The 20,759-nt window shown below is 39.7% G+C and overlaps 2 protein-coding genes across 2 annotated transcripts in view; both read left to right on the top strand.

Moving 5' to 3' along the window:
- Positions 1 to 716: 716 nt before the first annotated feature.
- Positions 717 to 9,478, top strand: LOC132345390 (inositol 1,4,5-triphosphate receptor associated 2-like). The gene is made up of 3 exons (XM_059887273.1): positions 717 to 1,281; positions 2,720 to 2,833; positions 9,291 to 9,478. The coding sequence occupies exons 1-3, from the start codon at positions 717 to 719 to the stop codon at positions 9,476 to 9,478; spliced, it is 867 nt and encodes a 288-aa protein (XP_059743256.1).
- Positions 9,479 to 11,460: 1,982 nt separating this feature from the next.
- IRAG2 (inositol 1,4,5-triphosphate receptor associated 2) overlaps positions 11,461 to 20,759 on the top strand; it is a 90,006-nt gene continuing 80,707 nt past the window's right edge. The window contains exons 1-3 of the mRNA XM_059887039.1: positions 11,461 to 11,549; positions 14,381 to 14,539; positions 19,560 to 19,677. Coding sequence (XP_059743022.1) covers positions 11,476 to 11,549; positions 14,381 to 14,539; positions 19,560 to 19,677 — 351 coding nt within the window. The 5' untranslated portion in view covers positions 11,461 to 11,475. The remainder of the gene's footprint in view (positions 11,550 to 14,380; positions 14,540 to 19,559; positions 19,678 to 20,759) is intronic.

Raw genomic sequence — 20,759 nt, 5'->3', positions numbered from 1 at the left:
CAATGTATTGTAATAACCTATAATGGAAAAGAATCTGATAAAGAACATATGATATATCTTAAGTTGCCCAAAAAGTGCATTTGGACTTTTCTGTAAGATGTTACAGAGAAATCTGGATGAATTATTTATTTGTTTGTTTTTGGTTGTGCGGGTCTTTGTTTCTGCATGCAGGCTTTTCTCTGGTTGCTGAGAGCAGGAGCTACTCTCTGGTTGCAGTGCTTGGGCTTCTCATTGGGGTGGCTTCTTCTGTTGTGGAGCACAGGCTCTAGGCTGTGTGGGCTTCAGTGGTGGGCTCGGTAGTTGTGGTTCCTGGGCTCTAGAGCACTCCATAGCTGTGGTGCACGGGCTTAGTCGCTCTGTGACATGTGGAATCTTTCCGGGCCAGGGATTGGACCTGTGTCTCCTGCAGGTGGATTTTTATCACTGAGTCACCGGGGAAGCCAGCAAACAAACTTTCTGGCCAACCCAATGTATGCGTAACTGAACCACTTTGCCGTACACTTGAAACTGACACAACATTGTAAATCGACAATACTGTTTTTTAAAGCAATTGTTGTAAAGACGGTGGTTTAAAGACATCTTGATCCCCCCAAAGTTGGTTTGGGAATAAGTAGCCCATTGCTCCATTATTGTTAGGACAGTGTTAACTGAAAAACATGTCTATATTTTGCCTGTACTTTAGCCGCTTCCTCTGTCTCACTGGAGGAAAGTCCGCAATGGCCTCTGCAAAGAAGGTAGCTGAGAAGCGGCATAACCCCGTGGAAAGCATCTGTAGAAAACTGCGAGCCATCCAAAAGAGAGAAGACATTTCTGATCCCATCCGACAGATTATCAAATACCAGTCTAGCAGTTTTGACAGCCCACAGACTAACCCCAAGAAGGATTTTGAAGAGGTACTGAAGAAAATGATGGCTGCTCACGTCCCTCTGCTCGACACGCTCTTCTTGAGTCCTGAGAAAGATGGAACCTTCACTTCACAGTCTCAGATAGTGTCTCCAAGAACCCCATCCATTTCTCATCTCAGCTCTCCTGAGAATGCAACATACTCACTTATCCTCGCAGGTTCTGAAAATATCTCAAGGCCAAGATCACAGAGCTCCCAGAATTACACATCTTTGACACCGCAGATCATGAAAAGGGAGCTCTTTGCTAACAAGGATTTGACTAACTATTGTAGTGAAAATGATTTTAGTACCTTAGCACTTGATTTTGATTCCACCTCTGATCAGAGCTCTACTCCTCAGGATTCCGTGGTGAAAAAATTATCTCTGAATGAAGAGGGTAAATATTTATCTTTTAATGTTTGTTCTTCTAATAAAGCAAGGAGCATATGACTCTGAGAGTGCCTGATCTAAAATGAAGTATGAAACTTGATGGAAGCATCCATCTTTCCCTTAAAATTTTCTTTCTCTCAACAAAAATCTTATATCTGCAACATCAGTATTTTCTATGCTTTCAAATATAAACCTGATAGCAATTCTAGATTATATTTTCAATCATAATCATGGATATTTTTCTACTGACCTGAAAACAAACTTTCTCCTGGGCAAATTAGAATGTCATGAGAGAAATACGTAGATACATGGGAGTTAAAATTCATATACTTCCAGCGTGCCTTGCTGAAAATTAACATTTTAACATTTTTCCCTCTTTGTATGTGAGAGAAACATGTAAGAAAGTGTAGCGGCAATAAGGTACACCAGGAAACAATGCAAATTCTGTAGGCCAAGTTCAATGAAATTTTGGAATTCTATTTAGGGAATTGCTTACAGAATCCCATGTATGACAGACCCTAAAAAGCAATGTAAAATGATACATTTTCTGTATAACTAGTGTTTACTTTCCCTCTGTTTTCTTTAAAATATTCTTATTTGTGTTAACACTATTTGCTTTTTCACAGAGTGCTTTTTTTTTTAAACAGGTAAAGATAGCTTTATTTCCCCCAATTGCATTATATTAACTGAAACCTATCCATTCTGGTACATGAGTTTCTTCAAACATATATTCTTCATAGGACTAAACTGTCTTAATCCGTTGAGCACCTCATTATATTATACCACTTCCTTCACAGTGCCAGAAGTTGTAAGCAATATAACTAAAGTAATATCCAGAAGTAACAACTTTTTTACTACAAATATTTGCATACATTTCCTTGTATAAGTGTTCACTTGTCATCAAAAATGCAAAATTAATTTTATCTATTTCACTGTTCCAGTCATGTCAATCATTATTAACCTGTCATAGAATTGCACAGTGGCAATACCTTAGAGATGAAGGTACCAGAGCTGGCAAGAATAGGGATAACACACTGTAGCCCGTTCAACTTTCTCTATCGACTCTGCCAATGAAAAGTACCTACCCGCATAACAGAAATGAATCTCAATTTCGCCTTCTCTCTCGCCTCGCAGAGTGCTTTTACTATCACAGGACAATAAAGCTCAGTTTCTTCTTCATCTTCTCTCCTTTTATTCCACCTTTGTAAAACTTGAAAGGAAACATGAATAATTAAAGATGCTTCAAGACCACTTTTTTCTTGATCTATTCATGTTAAGTAACCAGTATTGTGGGCTGCTCTTTTTTAATATTTGAAACATAACCATATACGTAAAAATATATGTTAGTCACTCAGTCAAATCTGACTCTTTGTTAAAATTAAAATAGTAACTAAGCATGTTAGCACATAAAAGCATCTGGATTTGCAAACTTTTTCTTCTGATAGGGTGGAAACAAGGAACTGATGATGGCAAGGAGGATGTAACCTCTAGCAACACCAGGACCTATGAAGAAGAGTTGCTTAGGAGTATTTTTAATATATGTGACTCCAAACGCAGAGGTTAGTTGAAAGTTTTCTGCTCAGATTTTCACTGATACTCATCCACTCGTGCTTTCTGTTGTGAGAGAAAGGGAAATGGTTTATGTGTATCTGTGTATCTGTGTCTGTACATATGGCAGGTGCAACCTAATTTGGGAGGGGCGATGGCTATTTATATGTTGGTTAATTTCTTTCTGCCTGTTTTATATATTTTGCCAGAGTCTTGAATGATTTTACTGAGCTTATCATCAGTTTTACCAGCTGCAGTCATTGACTGGAACTATTTACATCTCATAGGTGTTGCCTCACAAGAAATACATACTTCATATAAATAAAACCGCTGTACAAATTTAGCTCCAATTTTTGTCAATTTTAGATTTTCACTTCTGTTTTTCTTAGAGACATGCTTTTTTTAAAATATCCGCAAGTAATGTTTAGCATGTCAATGGTTCATGATCACTGTAACAAAATTAATAATATGGAGAAAAGAAAGGAAAAAAGAACTCATCTGTTATCCTGTTTCCCTGAGTAACCACTGTTAATGACTCATAGTATAACCTGCCCCCACAAATTGCTTGGTCCATATGGTTTCCTTTCATTTGGATTAAAACTTTTTTATTATAGAAACTTTCAAACATATACAGAAGTGGAGAGGGTATTATGACCCTTATGTATATGTCATAAATAATGATGTCTCATTTTTCCTCCACTTTCCTCTGCTCCACTCTGGATTGTTCCTGTTGTTGTTCGGTTGCTAAGTTGTGTCTGACTCTTTCTGACCCCATGGACTGTAGCCCGCCAGGCTCTTCTGTCCTCCGCTATCTCCCACTAAGTCTGGATTGCTGCTAAGTCGCTTCAGTCGTGTCCGACTCTGTGCGACCCCATAGACAGCAGCCCACTAGGCTCCTCCATCCCTGGGATTCTCCAGGCAAGATCACTGGAGTGGGTTGCCATTTCCTTCTCCAATGCATCAAAGTGAAAAGTGAAAGTGAAGACACTGAGTCATGTCCGACTCCTAGCGACCCCATGGACTGCAGCCTACCAGGCTCCTCCATCCATGGGATTTTCTAGGCAAGAGTACTGGAGTGGGGTGCCATCGCCTTCTCCGAAGTCTGGATTAGTTTGAGGCAAGTCTAAGACATATTATTTCCTCTGTAAACATTTCAGTACATTCAAAAGATAAAGACTGATGTTAGATACAGCTATACAAAGTCTTTTAAAATTTTTTATTTTTAACATATTATTGGGGTATAATTGTTTTCGATATTGTGTTCATTTCTGCTGTACAGCAAAGTGAGTCAGCTATATGTGTACACAGATACCCTCCCTGTGGAGTCTCCCTCCCACCCCCACATCCCACCTCTTTAGGTCACTGCTGAGCACTGAGCTGAGCTCCCGTGCTGTACAAAACTTCCCACTAGCTGTCTATTTTACACATGTACAATGTCATTTTTATGACCAAAAATGTAACGTAATTTTTAAATATCAAATACCTTACCAACATTCAAGTTTTCTCATTTGTACGAGAAATTTATGTTTTCTTAAACAGTTTATTTGTTTAAATCAGTATCCAAGAAAGGGTTGTTCATTGTTATTGGTTATCTGGCTTATCCCTCTGTTCCTTTTTCATTCTTTTTGTATTTTAAGTTATTTGTTAATGAAACTGGCCCTTTTATCGCCTCATTTTCTCCAATCTGAATTTTAGTGGTTGTGGGGCCATAGCAATACAACCTGTTTTTTGTCCCCTACATTTAGAGGCTTGATCAGGTAAATGTTTTATATCTGTTTTTGGGCAAGACTCTGTATAGATAGTGTATTTTGTATTTTTTTTTTTTTTGCTACGTCAAGTGGCAGGCATGTGGGATCTTAGTCCCTTGACCACGGATCAAACCCTCACCCCTGCATTAGAAGCATGGAGTTTTAACCACTGGACTGCCAGAGGAGTCACAGTATATGTAATTTTATCAAAAGACAAAACTATTTGAGAGTGAAGGCCTAGATTTATTCTTTCATTAGATGATATGAAGGTTAGTAGTTTATCATTCCTTCTTACTTTATCAACTGGAATATCTATAAAGAGAAACTCTATGCTGCTTATCAGTTTTATAAGGCTGTGGCTGAGTCTTGTTTCTCAAAGGAAAGGCCAGATAAAAGTTTGATGGTGTTTCTAATTGAAAATAAACTCCAGATACTGTGTCTCTTTACCCTGAAGTACATCAGTATGTATTTCCTACAAAGAAGAACATTTGCTTGCATAGCTGCAGAACAATTATCCAAATTAGGATATTTAACATTGATATGATACTGTTATCTAATTTAAATGTCTGTATTCAAATTTTGTCTATTTCCCCAACAATATTCTTTATAGCTTTTTTGTTTCCTGGTCCAGGATCAAATTCAGAATCACACACTGTGTTTAGTTTTCACATCTCTTCAATCTCCTTTTATCTGGAGTAAGTCCTCAGATTCCTTGCCTTTTATGACTTTGAAAGTTTTGAAGACTATATGCCAGCTACTTTGTAGAATGTCTGATATTTCCTCTTGTTTATTCAGGCCGTACATTTTCGCAGGCACACTACAGAAATGATGTTATGCTCTTCTCAGTACAATATACCAGGATTTTTAACTTTGATCCCTTGATTAGTGTGGTGTCTGCCAAATCTCCGTCTTGTAAAGTTACTATTCTCCTTTGTAATGTCTGTACAAAATGAATCCGTTGATCTAAGAAAGCAATGGAAAATTTTAAGCCAAAGTGAGGACTATAATCCAGGAACAGCCTTTCAGAAAACTCGGAGAACCATTCTACCTGTTAAAAGTCGGAGCACGTGTTTGAGACAGAAGGCTGTACATTAAATGGTGTACATATTATTAACGGTTTACACAATCTGGATCTAAGCATATAAGGTGAGTAGTGAGTCATGGGTCATCCTAGCTCCTTGTAAGAAGGAAGGTTATCTTTTTAGGGGTTGTCTTGTTGATGCTAGGATAATGTTGCTCTTTATGGTTGAGCAGGTATTTCTGCCGATGGGGATGTTTGGTTGATGCAAAATGCAGATACACAATGCATAGTAGAGGGGAGAGGGGAGGACAAAGAGCAGAGAAAATATTTAGTGCTTAAGTTTTCCTTGACTAGCCTTAACAGTTTCATCTGTGGCTTAAGTAGGGAATGATCTGCTTTAGGTGGCAGAATTCGTTTCTTGCTCTTATAGGACTGAAGACTTCAGAGTCTTGCTACTGTCAGCGAGACAGTTTCTTGCTAGTTGCACCTCTGAATATAGGAAGCCCCTAATATGGCAGATTTTCTTCTTCAAAGCCAGCAAGGGAGTGACTCCAGCAAGATAAAAGTTTGAAAGTATTAGTAACTAAGTTGTGCCAACTCTTTGGAGACTCCATGGACTATAACCCACCATGCTGCTCTGTCCATGGGATTCTCCATCCAAGAATACTGGAGTGGGTTGCCAGTTAATTCTCCAGGGGATCTTCCTGACCCAGGGATTGAACCCAGGTCTCCTGCATTGGTAGGCAGATTCTTTACTGCTGAGTCACCAGGGAAGCCCTAGCAAGATAGGCACTGTGATCTCATGTAAGTTAATCACACAACCATATACATGTATATCCTGTCCCCTTTGCCATATTCTACTGGTTAGAAGCAAGTCCCAGATCATGCCCACACTCGAGGGGAGGAGACTACACTAAGGTGAAAGCATTAGGAAGCAAGGATCATAAAGGGGAAGCCTGGAGTCTGTCCACCTCACTGCCACAGTATGGTTGCAAAAAATGGTTTAAGACCTTTTTTTTGGTCATTATTTTCTCCTTAAGTTATATGCAATATATTCCCTAAGTGTAAGTGGGAATGTTTCCAGCTTGCTTTATAATCTGCTTTTTCTTACTTAATAATTTTGAGTACTTGTCTATGTCAATAATATATATTTTCTCTGTACTCTAGGGGGATGTAACATAATATATTTAAACAATATGTCTCAATTGGGTATTTTTTCTCTATTATGAAAAGCACAAAAATAACCATGATAAACCATAATGAACATTCTTATAGCAAAACATTTACCTGCACTCTTAATTATATCGGTAGGATGAATGGGACTTATTTATTCCTGGTAAGCCTCTCTGCATGGACAGGATTTAAGGAATTGTTTCCCGGAAGAAAATAAGGAAACTCCATTAAAGGGAGATGGGAGATGTATTAGAAACAGAACCAACAGGGTGTGTGTGTGTGTAAAATATGTAAAGAGATATAAGGAATTGGGGCTTCCCTGATGGCTCAGTGGTAAAGATCCATCTGCAATGCAGGAGACACAGGAGATGCAGGTTCAATCATTGGGAAGATCCCCTAGAGAAGGAAATGGCAAACCCACTCCAGTATTCTTTCCTGGAAAGTTCCATGGACAGAGGAACGTGGTGGGCTACAGTCCACGGGGTCGCAGACTCAGACACGACTGAGCGTGCAGGCCCACACGCACAATTATAAGGAACTGGTTCATGTGATTATGGAGGCAGGCATGTTCGAAGATCTGCAGGGTGAGTGAGCAAGCTGAAGATGGAGTCCCAGAGAGCTTATGATGGTTTCCTTCCAGTCAGTGTCCAAAGGCCTGAGAACCAGGAGGCAACCTGTCCAAAGGTCAACATCTGGAAACTGAAGAAGAGCTGATGTTTCTGTTCGAGTCCAAAGTTAGGAAAAAAGATAAGTCTTGGTTCCCAGGCAGTCATGCAGGAAGAATTGTCTCTCATTTGGGGAAGGGTCTGCCTTTTTGTTCTATTCAGGCCCACTTGCATTAGGGGACAGCAGCCTGTGTTAGTCTACCAATTTAAATCTTAATCTCTTTCAAAAACACCCTCACAGAAACAACCAGAATCATGTTTGACCACATAACTGGGCACTCTGTCGCCCAGTTGAGTTGACACGTTAAAGAAACATCTCAGGAGATCTTTCTGGTTTTGAGGTATAAGATCAGATTTAGAGCTTTAGTGGAGGAAAATGAGATATAGGGTATTCTTTTTGACTTTCCAACTCTCCAATTATGCAAACAGGAGTAAAAATTATCCTTCTAAATAACTATTAAAATTTTATTTCCATTTCTTTGTGTCACAACCTAATGACATTTTCCATTAAATTAATGCATTCTTTAAAGTCATTCAGTTTCCTTTACAGCTCTCTTTTCCTAATGATGTACTAAGCTTATTCTTTTATTTTTTTATTAAAAAATTTTTTTTTTCAAATATTAGTGTCTCTTCTTACCTCCTGGGGTAAGAATCTTCACCCTATCAACCTTCACCCTATCAAACTTCTACTTCCTCTTCCTTCCCTCTTTAAACTGCTAGCCCAAGGCAGGCCCTAGTTAAGAGTAGAAAAGATGTCTTATGCTTGAGGAAGACTGGTGTGTCAATTACTAACAGTCTGTATGACTTGAATTTCTGAATGTGATAGTAGGGCTGATTATATCCAAGAATGACTTTTCCACTCCTCCCTCTCCACCCCAAAGAGTCAAACTACTTACTTGAGGCTGAAAATTTCACCTAGGGCCAAGGAAATCCTTCCTTCACGAATGCTTTTTTAAAATATTTATTTATTTTAAAATATTTATTTACTTGGCTGTGTCAGGTCTTAGTTGAGACAGGCAGGATCTTCCCTGTGGCTCGTGGGCTTCTTCAGTTGAGGTGCCAGGGCTCAGTAGTTGCTGTAGCTCGAGGGCTTAGTTGCTCCACAGCGTGTGGGATCTTAATTCTCTGACCAGGAATTGAACCCAAGTCCCCTGCATTGGAAAGTGGATTCTTAACCTTGGATCACAAGGGAAGTCCCCACTAACTGTTTTTTAAGGAAAGAATGGGAGAGAAAAATAAAGCGGCATTTTTGACCACTTCCCACAAGTGATTATTAATTACAACTGTGTGTGTGCGTGCGTGCGTGCGTGTGTGCACGCACACGCTCGCTCAGTTGCTTGGTCATGCCTGACTCTTTGTGACCCCTGTGGACTGTAGCCCATCAGGCTCCTCTGTCCATGGGATTTCCCAGGTAAGAATACTAGAGAAGGTTGCCATTTCCTCCTCCAGGGGACCTTCCCAACCAATGGACTGAATCCTCGTCTCTTGTGTCTTGCATTGCCGAGTGGATTCTTTATTGCACCATCTGAGAAGCCTATTGATTACATAAATCTTTCCTATTTGAATCTCACAACTCTGTGTAGTAGGCATCATTTCACAGATGAGGACACTGAGGCTCAAAGAGACTGAGTGATTTCCCCAGAGCCACAGAGCTGATACAGTCCAGAGCCAAGATTTGACCCTAGTCGGTTAGACTCCAACCTTAAGGCCAGTGCTCTATTTTATGACATCAACTCAGCAGGATTGCGAGGGTTATAAGGCACATTTCCAGGACCCAAGGGACTTGAACGAGTTAAGCACCTCACTTAAAAAAAAATCTTTTGCCACCTTTAAAAACTAACTTGACTTTCTTCTTCCTAAGGTTTAGTCAGAGTCACCAAAATAATAGATTATCTGAGACAGACAACTAGTCAAGGTTCTGAAGATGATGACCTCGAGGAGCTATGGATCATGCTTGATCCTGAAAAGAGAGATGTACATGTGAACCTGGAAACCTTCCAGGCCACTGTGAAGGAATGGATGATGGCTCACTGCAGAAACAAATGGTAATCATAGTCCCAGCAGGATGCGTTTTCAGGTTCTGATTTAACAATTGATTACAATGAATGTTAATCACTGTTTTTTGCACTGATAGGAAATATTATCTGATAGTATCTTACTATTAATCCAAGAAATGAAAACCAAGAGAACATATTTTGTGCATCAGTTTAACAAAGGTTTAGAGGAATGACTCTATCCCATGTTGTCAGGGAGGGTGGAGAAATAGACCTTCTCCTTGTTTATAATACTGCAAGTTGGCACAGCTTTTCAATGGCAGTTTAGGAATGTATGGCTTCCCAGGTGGCTCAGTGGTAAAGAATCTACCGACAATGCAAGAGACGCAATTTGACCCCTAGGTGGGGAAGATATCCTTGAGGAAGAAAATGGCAACCCACTCCAGTATTCTTAACTGAAAACCTTCATGGACAAGAGGAGGCTGGCGGGCTGCAGTCCATGGGGTTGCAGAGAGATGGACACGACTGAGAGACTGAGCACAGCACGAGCATCAGAGCCTTAGAAATATGCAATGTGGTCAAATTATGTCACTTCAGGAAAGACAACCAATTGTATACTCTAATGTATATGCAGAATGTTGTTTATGATTATGATAAATGTAAGCAAACCAAATATTTAATAGTAGGTGGTTGGACAAATAAATGATAATACTTCCATACTAATTAGTCACTCAAAATTACAATTAAATATTTGACAGGATAAATATTCATATGTATTAATTTAAAATAATTGGCCATAGATCTGTGTATGTAGTATACTCCCCTATTTGTTGAGAAATAAAAATATGCACAGGAGAAAGTGGGAAGGAATATATTCCAAAATGATTTTCTTTGCATGAAGACCTTAGCTTCTTTGTCTTATTTTCTTATGAATTTTCTACTTTTCCTAAAATATTTAGGCTTGATTGTATAATACAGATATCAATAATCCATGGGTAAAGTGGAGTGAGGGCAAAAGAGAAAATTTATTTTTATGACAAATATAAAGGAAAAGAAAAAGAACATGGGAGATATAAAAGAACAGAGACTCAGAAATGGTGATGGGTGCGGATCTATTAATAGGAATATGAGAGTGAGGACTGAGCTATTCTGCTCAGTCATCTTCTGAAAACATCTCATGTTGAAACACAATAGGATGTAAGTACTAGTCTAGAGGCTTTGGTAGCTGCTCCGAAGAGATTATCTAAGGGTTTGGCAATTGCTAAGATTAGGCAGCAAAACTGAAATCATAATACAAAGACTCTCGGAAAACAAATGGTTGAAGTGTTAATATGTTTATTTGGGGTGTCCTGGGCAGAGGCCTGTGTATAGGGTTCTCCAAATTTTAGGAATGATATGCTCCAAACTACAATTAGTTCAAGTTCAACTTAGTTTTTCATGAGAAAGAGAAAAGAGCACCTTCAGTGTGCCCCAAATTATTAGCTGTTCATGCCTTTCCCTTCCTAATTCTCTAAGGCCCAACGTCTTGCTCCCTCTACAAGTGTCCACTTAGTCCTCCAAATCATGCCAGCTTCCTAATCCATTGAGGCTCCCATTGCCTAATTATAGCTATGTGCATCATCACCTACTTACTTATGCATTCATATTCTTTTCTTCATGTTAGATTAAAGTTTATAGGAGGTAGAGACAACATGTTTCTTTTCTATGACTCTGTTTAAGAACAGTGTTGGGCTCCAAATTGTGGCCAAATGGATAGATGGTTTTAAAATTCAGAAAGACCACCATCAATAAGAAAATACAGAACACATCTGAAAAATTGGCTAAGCTTTGGTTTGACAAGGAATTCTAGCTCACTGGTTTTGTTTTTTGGCCACAGGGAAAGAGAGAATAGTGGATCAAGCAGCACAATGGTTGATTCTGCTTTTGAACAGGACAACATAAAATCATGTGAAGCAAGTATGTATGTGTTTCTTTGGGATTGTTCTGCCAGTTTAGTGTGATTTGGAGAAATGGATTTTTTTATAAAACTTTCTTGTGTGTGTTTCAGTTAAGATGACCACAGATAAAACAGATTCTTCATCATGGAACTTCAAGGGGTTGGGTGGAGACTTGCCTAAAGGAGTCTTGTAAGCATTCTTACTTGTAATGTTTTCTCAAGCGCCTCAACTTTTCTTATGGATTTTCTTATTTCATAGATCTATGTATTTTATTTTATTTCTGGGCTTTCCTGCTGTCTCCAACAGTAAAGAATCTGCCTGAAATGCAGGAGCTCATTTCAGTTCATTTCAGTCACTCAGTCGTGTCCGACTTTTTGTGACCCCATGGACTGCAGCACACCAGGCTTCCCTGGCCATTACCAACTCCCAGAGCTTGCCCAAACTCATGTCTATTGAGTTGGTGATGCTATCCAATCATCTTATCCTCTGTTGTCCCCTTCTCCTCCTGCCTTCAATCTTTCCCAACAGTAGGGTCTTTTCCAATGAGTCACTTCTTTGCATCAGGTGGCCAAAGTATTGGAGCTTTAGCATCAGTCCTTCTAATGAATATTCAGGACTGATTTCCTTTAGGATGAACTGGTTTGATCTCCTGGCAGTCCAAGAGCCTCTCAAGAGTCTTCTTCAACACCACAGTTCAAAAGCATCAATTCTTTGGCACCTAGCCTTCTTTATGGTCCAACTCTCACATCCATACATGACTACTGGCAAAACCATTGTTGTGACTAGACAGACCTTTGTTGGCAAAGTAACATTGGCAAAGCAATGCAGGAGACCTGGGTTCAATCCCTGGGTCTGGAGAATCTCCTGGAGAAGGAAATGGCAACCCACTCCAGTATTCTTGTCTGGAGAATTCCATGGACAGAGGAGCCTGGTGGGCTATAGTTCATGAGATCTCAAAGAGTCAGACATGACTGAGTGACTAACACTTTCAACTTTTTCATGTATTTTATTTACGGTAAAGTCACTTAGCTCTGCTTGTGTGCATGTGTGGTAGGGCTAACATAATTTATTTTTAACTCTTAGCTATTATATCCTAATTGCATTAGAAGTAGTTTCACTAGGAACACAAATTGTGAAAGATTATGAAGTGTCACATAAATAAGCATTTTCTTGCTCATGAAAACTTTATTCTTCTTTGACTTTGTGTTTTCCACGCACGACAAGTTCTATCATATGTACAATTATGACATTGACCTTAAGCTCTTTGAGGGGGGGGTTGCTTTTTTTTTTTTAGTTGGAGTGTAATTGCTTTAATGTTGTATTAGTTTCTATTGTACAATGAAGTGAATCAGCTATATGTATACCTATATCGCTCTCTCTTGGATGTCCCTCACATTCCACCCATCTAGGTCATTTTAGAGCACCAAGCTGAGCTCCCTCTGCTTTATAGCAGGTTCCCACTAGCTAGCTATGTTACACATGGTAGTGTATATATGTCAATCCTTATTACTGCTTCAATAGATGCTTTTGAGAAGGCAATGGCACCCCACTCCAGTACTCTTGCCTGGAAAAATCCCATGGATAGAGGACCCTGGTAGGCTGCAATTCATGGGATGGCTAAGAGTCAGACATGACTGAGCGACTTCACTTTCGCTTTTCACTTTCATGCATTGGAGAAGGAAATGGCAACCCACTCCAGTGTTCTTGCCTGGAGAATCCCAGGGACGGGGGAGCCTGGTGGGCTGCCGTCTCTGGGGTGGCACAGAGTTGGACACGACTGAAGCAACTTAGCAGCAGCAGCAGCAGATACTTTTAGATATTAATGAGAAAAGCTGTTTTCTGCTACACATGCATTTGGATATTGAGGAGAAGTGACTCTGTTCTTTATTTTTATTTTGAAAAAAATTTTTTGGCTGAGCCAACATGTGGCTTGTGGGATCTTAGTTCCCCGACCAGGGATTGAACCCAAGTCTCTGCTTTGGAAGCTCAGAATTGAAGCACTGAACCTGTCCTTCCTTATTTTATCTTTGCCACTTCAGGTTTATCTGTGCAAAAAGTGTGGACTAGGAACCGTGTAGCCAACCTATGCTAAAGTCTAGGAAAAGATGGCAAAGAAGAGGAGGCCTGGTACTCTTTGAAAAACACAGTTCAGACTCTCAAAGGGTTTAGGATCAAATGTCAGGGCAAGCGTGACAGCTACAAATATTAACAAGCTGTAGAAAATACTAGGAACCATGAGTACTAAATTGTGAGCTACAGGCTACAATGATAAAACTCTAGGAATTATTTCCTAGTTAAAGGCCTGTTGAAACCGGCCAAGATTTCTGATTGAAAGCATCCAGTGTCAATTTATTTCAGGATTTTCCATAACCCAGGCAGAAGTAGGAACTCTTCAGTGTCGATAGAGATAGAAGTTGGGAGCAAAGTGAAGAGGAAGAAATGAAAGCTGTAAAAGTTGATTTCACAAGTGGCAGATGCTAAATATCTGGCAATTTTGGAAAAATCTTTGGTGTTATTGTAATAAATGCTTGAATAAATACTGTGTATGTGAACTATGTTTATGAGGATGAATGAAAATAAAGTAGAAAATCTTCTTTATTTGTTTATTTTTGGTTGTGCTGGATCTTCATTGCTGCATGTGGGTTTTTCCTAGTCGTGGCAGTTGGAGGCTATTCTTTGTTGTGGTGGTTTCTTTCTTTCACACAGCAAAGGCTCTAGGCAGTGGGCTTCAGTAGTTACAGCATAAGAACTCAGTAAGTTGTGGCATGCGGGGCCTAGCCTGGGAGGGCTTCGGCAGTTGTGGCCTACAAGGCTTAGTTTCTCTGCAGCATGTGGAATCTTCCCAGACCAGGTATTGAACCTGTGTCCCCTACACTGACAGATGGATTGTTAACTACTGGACCGACAGGGAAGTCCTCACAGGAATATTTAAGCTTGTTTGGGCTTAACCATAAGCCTTACTTTGACTGGAAGGGATTAGTGATGTTGAAGTTTATGCCCATTCATCCTTTTCCCCGCAGAGAGGTGCCTGATTTGATTACCTATATAGCAGACATGCATTTCAACAAGCAGAAATTGGAAGAGGAAAATAATAAATTGAAATTGGCATTGGAAAACTTGGAGGAAGCAAACAGAGAGTTATCAGAGGACTGTACTGAACTGCGCCTTCAGATAAAAAGGTGAGCCATGGTGTGGGTACTGTGTGCTGGGAATTCTCAGTTCCTTTTCCTTTTTTTTTTTTTTTTTTAATAAATTTGTTTTTTATTGAGATACAAGTCACAAAGCAGAAGAGTCACCCTGTTGAGGTATACAATTAGTTTAGTGTTTTTTAGTATATTCACAAGATTATTCACATGATCTAATTCCAGTTATTCACAAGTATATCCACATGATGTATTCACATGATATCAAGTATATTCACATGATCAGGACATTTTCATCACTCCAAAAAGAAATCCCATACTGCTTAACAGCCACTCCCTATGTCCTCCCCTCTCAGCCCCTGGCAACCACTAATCTACTTTGTATCTCTATGGATTTGTCTATTCCAAACATTTTCATATCCATGGAATCATACAGTATGTGACCTTTCTGTCTGGCTTCTTTCATTTAGAATCACATTTTCAAAGTTCATCCATGTTGAAGCATATATTGCTATTTCATTCTTTTTTATGACTGAATAATATTCCATTGTATAAATATACCTCAGTTTGGACATTTGGGTTAGCACCACTTTTTGGCACTTAAAAAACTGCTGTTATGAACATTTGTGTGCAAGTTTTTATGGGATCATATGTTTTCTGTTTTCTTGGTTATGTATCTAGGAGTGAAATTGCTATACTTTTTAAGACCTATACTTTGGTCTTCCCTGATAGTTCAGTTGGTAAAGAATCTACCTGCAATGTAGGAGACCCTGTTTCGATTCCTGGGTCAGGAAGATCCGCTGGAGAAGTGATAGGCTATCCACTCCAGTATTCTTGGGCTTCCCTTGTGGCTCAGCTGGTAAAGAATCTACCTGTAATGTGGGAGACCTGGGTTCGATCCCTGGGTTGGAAAGTTTCCCTGGAGAAAGGAAAGGCTATCCACTCCAGTATTCTGGCCTGGAGAATTCCATGGACTGTATAATCCATGGGGTCACAAAGAGTTGGACATGACTGACTGACTTTCACTTACAACCTATACTTTAGGGCTACCCAGGTAGCACTGGTTGTAAAGAACTTACCTGCCAGTGCAGGAGACATAAGAGACATAGGTTTAATCCCTGGGTCTGGAAGATCCCATGGAGAAGGAAATGGTCACCCACTCCAGTATTCTTGCTTGGAGAATTGCATGGACAGAGGAGCCTGGCAGGGTACAGCCCATAGCATCACAAAGAGTCAGACATGACTGAAGCAACTTAACATGCATGCATGCAACTTATACTTTGTATTTTGAGAAACTGCCACACTTTTCCAAAGTTCCAAAGTGACTTTGGAAAACAGCTTTATTTTCCCACCAGTGAAACTACTTTACTTTCCCATCAGCAGTGTTTGTTAGTTCTTTTCTAGCAATGATGTTCTCTATGTCCTTCAAGTCTCTGTGTAAGACCAATATGCGTACAGGTCAAGTGTAAATCTATCCCAACATTCAGTGGTTCACTAGAACTCTACTTATGCAAAGTTCCATGCTGAGTATTATGAGAGATTCATTGATGAGTCAGGTTTAAAATGTGCCCTCGGGGTACCTGTTTGGCCACCTGATGCGAACAGCTGACTCATTGAAAAAGACCCTGATGCTGGGAAAGATTGAAGGCAGAAGGAGAAGAGGGCAACAGAGGATGAGATGGTTGGATGGCATCACCGATTCAATGGACATGAACTTGGGCACATTCTGGGAGATGGTAAGGGACATGGAAGCCTGATGTGCTGTAGTCCATGCAGTTGCAAAGAGTCAGACATGATTTGGAGACTGAACAGCAACAGGGTACCTGTAGCCTAGAAGGATGATAAGAACATTCATTACCTTAGCTTAAGCTAGAAAGGGATACTGGACCTTGAGGATGTAATAGATCAAGTGCAGACACTGGTAAAATAGATGAAGTGGGACATGCTTGAACATCAGAAAACAAGCAACCTGGTTCTCACAAAGTCTGTGTGTACAGGTGTCATCAGTTCAGTTCAGTCACTCAGTCGTGTCCGACTCTTTGCGACCCCATGAATCGCAGCATGCCAGGCCTCCCTGTCCATCACTAACTCCTAGAGTTCACTCAAACACGTCCATCGAGTCAGTGATGCCATCCAATCTCATCCTCTGTCATCCCCTTCTCCTCCTGCCTCCAATCCCTCCCAGCATCAGAGTCTTTTCCAATGAGTCAATTCTTCACATGAGGTGGCCAAAGTACTGGAGTTTCAGCTTCAGTATCAGTCCTTCCAAAGAACACCCAGGACTGATCTTTAGAATGGACTGGTTGGATCTCCTTGCAGTCCAAGAGACTCTCAAGAGTCTTCTCCAACACCACAGTTCAAAAGCATCAATTCTTTGGCGTTCAGCTTTCTTCACAGTCCAACTCTCACATCCATATGTGACCACTGGAAAAACCATAGCCTTGACTAGATGGACCTTTGTTGGCAAAGTAACGTCTCTGCTTTTGAATATGCTATCTAGTTTGGTCATAACTTTCCTTCCAAGGAGTAAGCATCTTTTAATTTCATGGCTGCAATCACCATCTGCAGTAATTTTGGAGCCCCCAAAATAAAGTCTGACACTGTTTCCACTGTTTCCCCATCTATTTGCCATGAAGTGATGGGACCAGACGCAATGATCTTCGTTTTCTGAATGTTGAGCTTTAGGCCAACACTTTCACTCTCTTCCTTCACTTTCATCAAGAAGCTTTTTAGTTCCTCTTCACTTTCTGCCATAAGGGTGGTGTCATATGCATATCTGGGGTTATTGATATTTCTCCTGGCAATCTTGATTCCATCTTGTGCTTCATCCAGCCCAGCATTTCTCATGATGTACTCTGCATATAAGTTAAATAAACAGGGTGACAATATACAGCCTTGACATATTCCTTTTCCTATTTGGAACCAGTCTGTTGTTCCATGTCCAGTTCTAACCGTTGCTTTCTGACCTGCATATAGGTTTCTCAAGAGGCAGGTCAGATGGTCTGGTATTCCCATCTCTTTCAGAATTGTCCACAGTTGATTGTGATCCACACAGTCAAAGGCTTTGGCATAGTCAATGAAGCAGAAATAGATGTTTTTTCTGGAACTCTCTTGCTTTTTTGATGATCCAGTGGATGTTGGCAATTTGATCTCTTGTTCCTCTGCCTTTTCTAAAACCAGCTTGAACATTTGGAAGTTCACGGTTCACATATTGCTGAAGACTGGCTTGGAGAATTTTGAGCATTACTTTACTCTAGCGTGCGAGATGAGTGAAGACTCTACACATGGACATCACCAGATGGTCAACACTGAAATCAGATTGATTATATTCTTTTCAGCCAAAGATGGAGAAGCTCTATACAGTCAATAAAACAAGACCGGGAGCTGACTGTGGCTCAGATCACGAACTCCTTATTGCCAAATTCAGACTTAAATTGAAGAAAGTAGGGAAAACCACTAGATCATTCAGGTATGACCTAAATCAAATCCCTTATGATTATACAGTGGAAGTGAGAAATAGATTTAAGGGACTAGATCTGAATGAGTGTCTGATGAACTATGGACTGAGGTTCATGACATTGTACAGGAGGCAGGGATCAAGACCATCCCCATGGAAAAGAAATGCAAAAAAGCAAAATGGCTGTCTGGGGAGGCCTTACAAATAGCTGTGAAAAGAAGAGAAGTGAAAAGCAAAGGAGAAAAGGAAAGATACAAGCATCTGAATGCAGCATTCCAAAAAATAGCAAGAAGAGATAAGAAAGACTTCCTCTGCAATCAATGCAAAGAAATAGAGGAAAACAACAGAATGGGAAAGACTAGAGATCTCTTCAAGAAAATTAGAGATACCAAGGGAACATTTCATGCAAAGATGGGCTCGATAAAGGACAGAAATGGTATGGACCTAACAGAAGCAGAAGATATTAAGAAGAGGTGGCAAGAATACACAGAAGAACTGTACAAAAAAGATCTTCACGACCCAGATAACCACGATGGTGTGATCACTCACCTAGAGCCAGACATCCTGGAATGTGAAGTCAAGTGGGCCTTAGAAAGCATCACTATGAACAAAGCTAGTGGAGGTGATGGAATTCCAGTTGAGCTATTCCAAATCCTGAAAGATGATGCTGTGAAAGTGCTGCACTCAATATGCCAGCAAATTTGGAAAACTCAGCAGTGGCCACAGGACTGAAAAAGGTCAGTTTTCATTCCAATCCCAAAGAAAGGCAATGCCAAAGAATGCTCAAACTACTACACAGGTGTCATAGATGTTAAAATTCTGAACAGAAAAGTCCTCACTTAACTTGAAAACACAGAAAAGCATTCTAACATTGAACTCCTACCCTCACAATTTTTGACCATACTCCAAATCAATCTATAAAATTAAATATATATATATATATATATATGTATGTATATGTATTTATTTGGTTGCACCAAGTCTTCATTGCAGAGTGTGGGATCTTTAGTTGTAGCATGTGGGATCTAGTTCCCTGACCAGGGATCAAACCCAGGCCACCTGCATTGGGAGTGCAGATTTTTAGCCACTGGACCATCAGGGAAGTCCCCCGATCTGTAACATTAAAAAAAATGCTAACCTCAGGCTCTCTCCATTCCATTGTTGGCTTATGTATTTGAAATATTCAGTTTCTTTAAAAAGAAAACAAGCTATGCTTTGAGTGAATGTGTGATGTTATTTAATAACTATTTGTGTAATTATATTAACTAATATTATGTCTTAGTAGTAGAAGGAAAGAACTGTGTGATTTAGCCAGTGATGGATTTCAAAGGGAGTATGCCAGTCCTTGGCTTCAGGAATATGTTTGTTTCCTTCTATCCTTTATCTCCCAGTGTACTCTACCTGAGTCCTTTCCCTTTCTAAGGACTGTGGAAGATCTTGAGTAAATTTTTTTTTTTTTCCTTTTACTATTGTTGGCCTCTGGTTTGAATTTTCAGTGGTTTTCAACTTGGAGCTTAAAAACAGTCCGTGGCTTTAGTTAGTATCTTTGACGGTTATATTTGAGGTTTTGCTTATTGCCTTCTCTCCCCACCCCCACAGTGCCCACCAGGCTATTATGAGAACAAACCTGTTAAAAGAAGAACTGGAGGAACTGAAAATTACTATGAATGCTTCAGAAGAGCAGAAGACCATGATTGTAGCCCAGAACAAACAATTAGTAAGTCATCCAAGTACTTTGAAATCAGCGGATAGTTTATTTAACTGAAATCCAAATGGTTTATTTGGAGGCAAAGATCAGAAACCATAGGCTGATGAATGAATTGGTAACCCCTTAGAAAAGTAAAGATAAGTAGGATAAAAAATACTGTTTTCTTTTCAACCAGGGTTAAAATTCTTTACAAATGTTACATTTGCAATGGTTTGTGAAGATCTAGAATGCCTTCTGAAGTTAACAGGCGAATTTATAAATATCTGACACTGAAAGTCACATCTTCCAAAAAAAAAAAAAAAATTGTGTGTCAAACTTTCACCTTTTTCTCAGGTTTTTAAAAACATTCATTTTTTTCAGCATGTACAGATTACTAATTAGCTCCATTAATCAGTCCTTAACACTAAATAAGCCCAGGCTTGTAATTTTTGAAGCAAAACATTATTTAGACTAAGCTTCAACTACCAGAGAAGTAATTATTTTTATGGAGACTGTTAAACTATTCTCTGGAGCTTCAGTAATAGTCTTCAAAATCCCTCTAGCACTATTTGAGCATTGCTAACCATGGTCAGGCATGGGGGGACAGTCAGCTGAAAGTCATTCAGACTGATTTATTTTTAGGTCTCTAAGGTATCAGGAAACTTGAATTTCAGGCCTGTGTCTTTCACTCATGACCTCCTACAAGCAACAGTTTAGCTTAGCTTTTGCTTCAACAATAAATATGGAGACTGGACTCACTAAGTATCAGGTGACTCTGCAAGTCTCTATGAATACATTACAGCAAGGACTCAATCTGGGACCACTAAGGAGCTTCTGTGTGGAAGTCATGTAGAGCAGTGACCAAGAGCTCACCTTTGGGAGTCAGACTGAGAACATGTAAGCCCCGTTTCTGAGGGCTGTGTAACTTTAGGCAAACCACATAACCTTTATTTTTTGTTTTCTCATCTTTCCTTCTCTGTCATGGTTAGATTGAGTCAAGGAGGAGAGTGACTTTTCACTGATACCAAGAAACTGGAAGCCAAAGGCTTAACCCCATATTGAGAATATTTTCCGACTAGGCTTATGTGCAATATGTCAATGCTATATTTAAG

Source organism: Bos taurus, chromosome 5 (genome assembly GCF_002263795.3).
Source record: "Bos taurus isolate L1 Dominette 01449 registration number 42190680 breed Hereford chromosome 5, ARS-UCD2.0, whole genome shotgun sequence".
Classification (NCBI taxonomy): domain Eukaryota; kingdom Metazoa; phylum Chordata; class Mammalia; order Artiodactyla; family Bovidae; genus Bos; species Bos taurus.
Note: the sequence above shows the minus strand (reverse complement) of the source record. Positions and strands in the feature narration are given on the sequence as shown.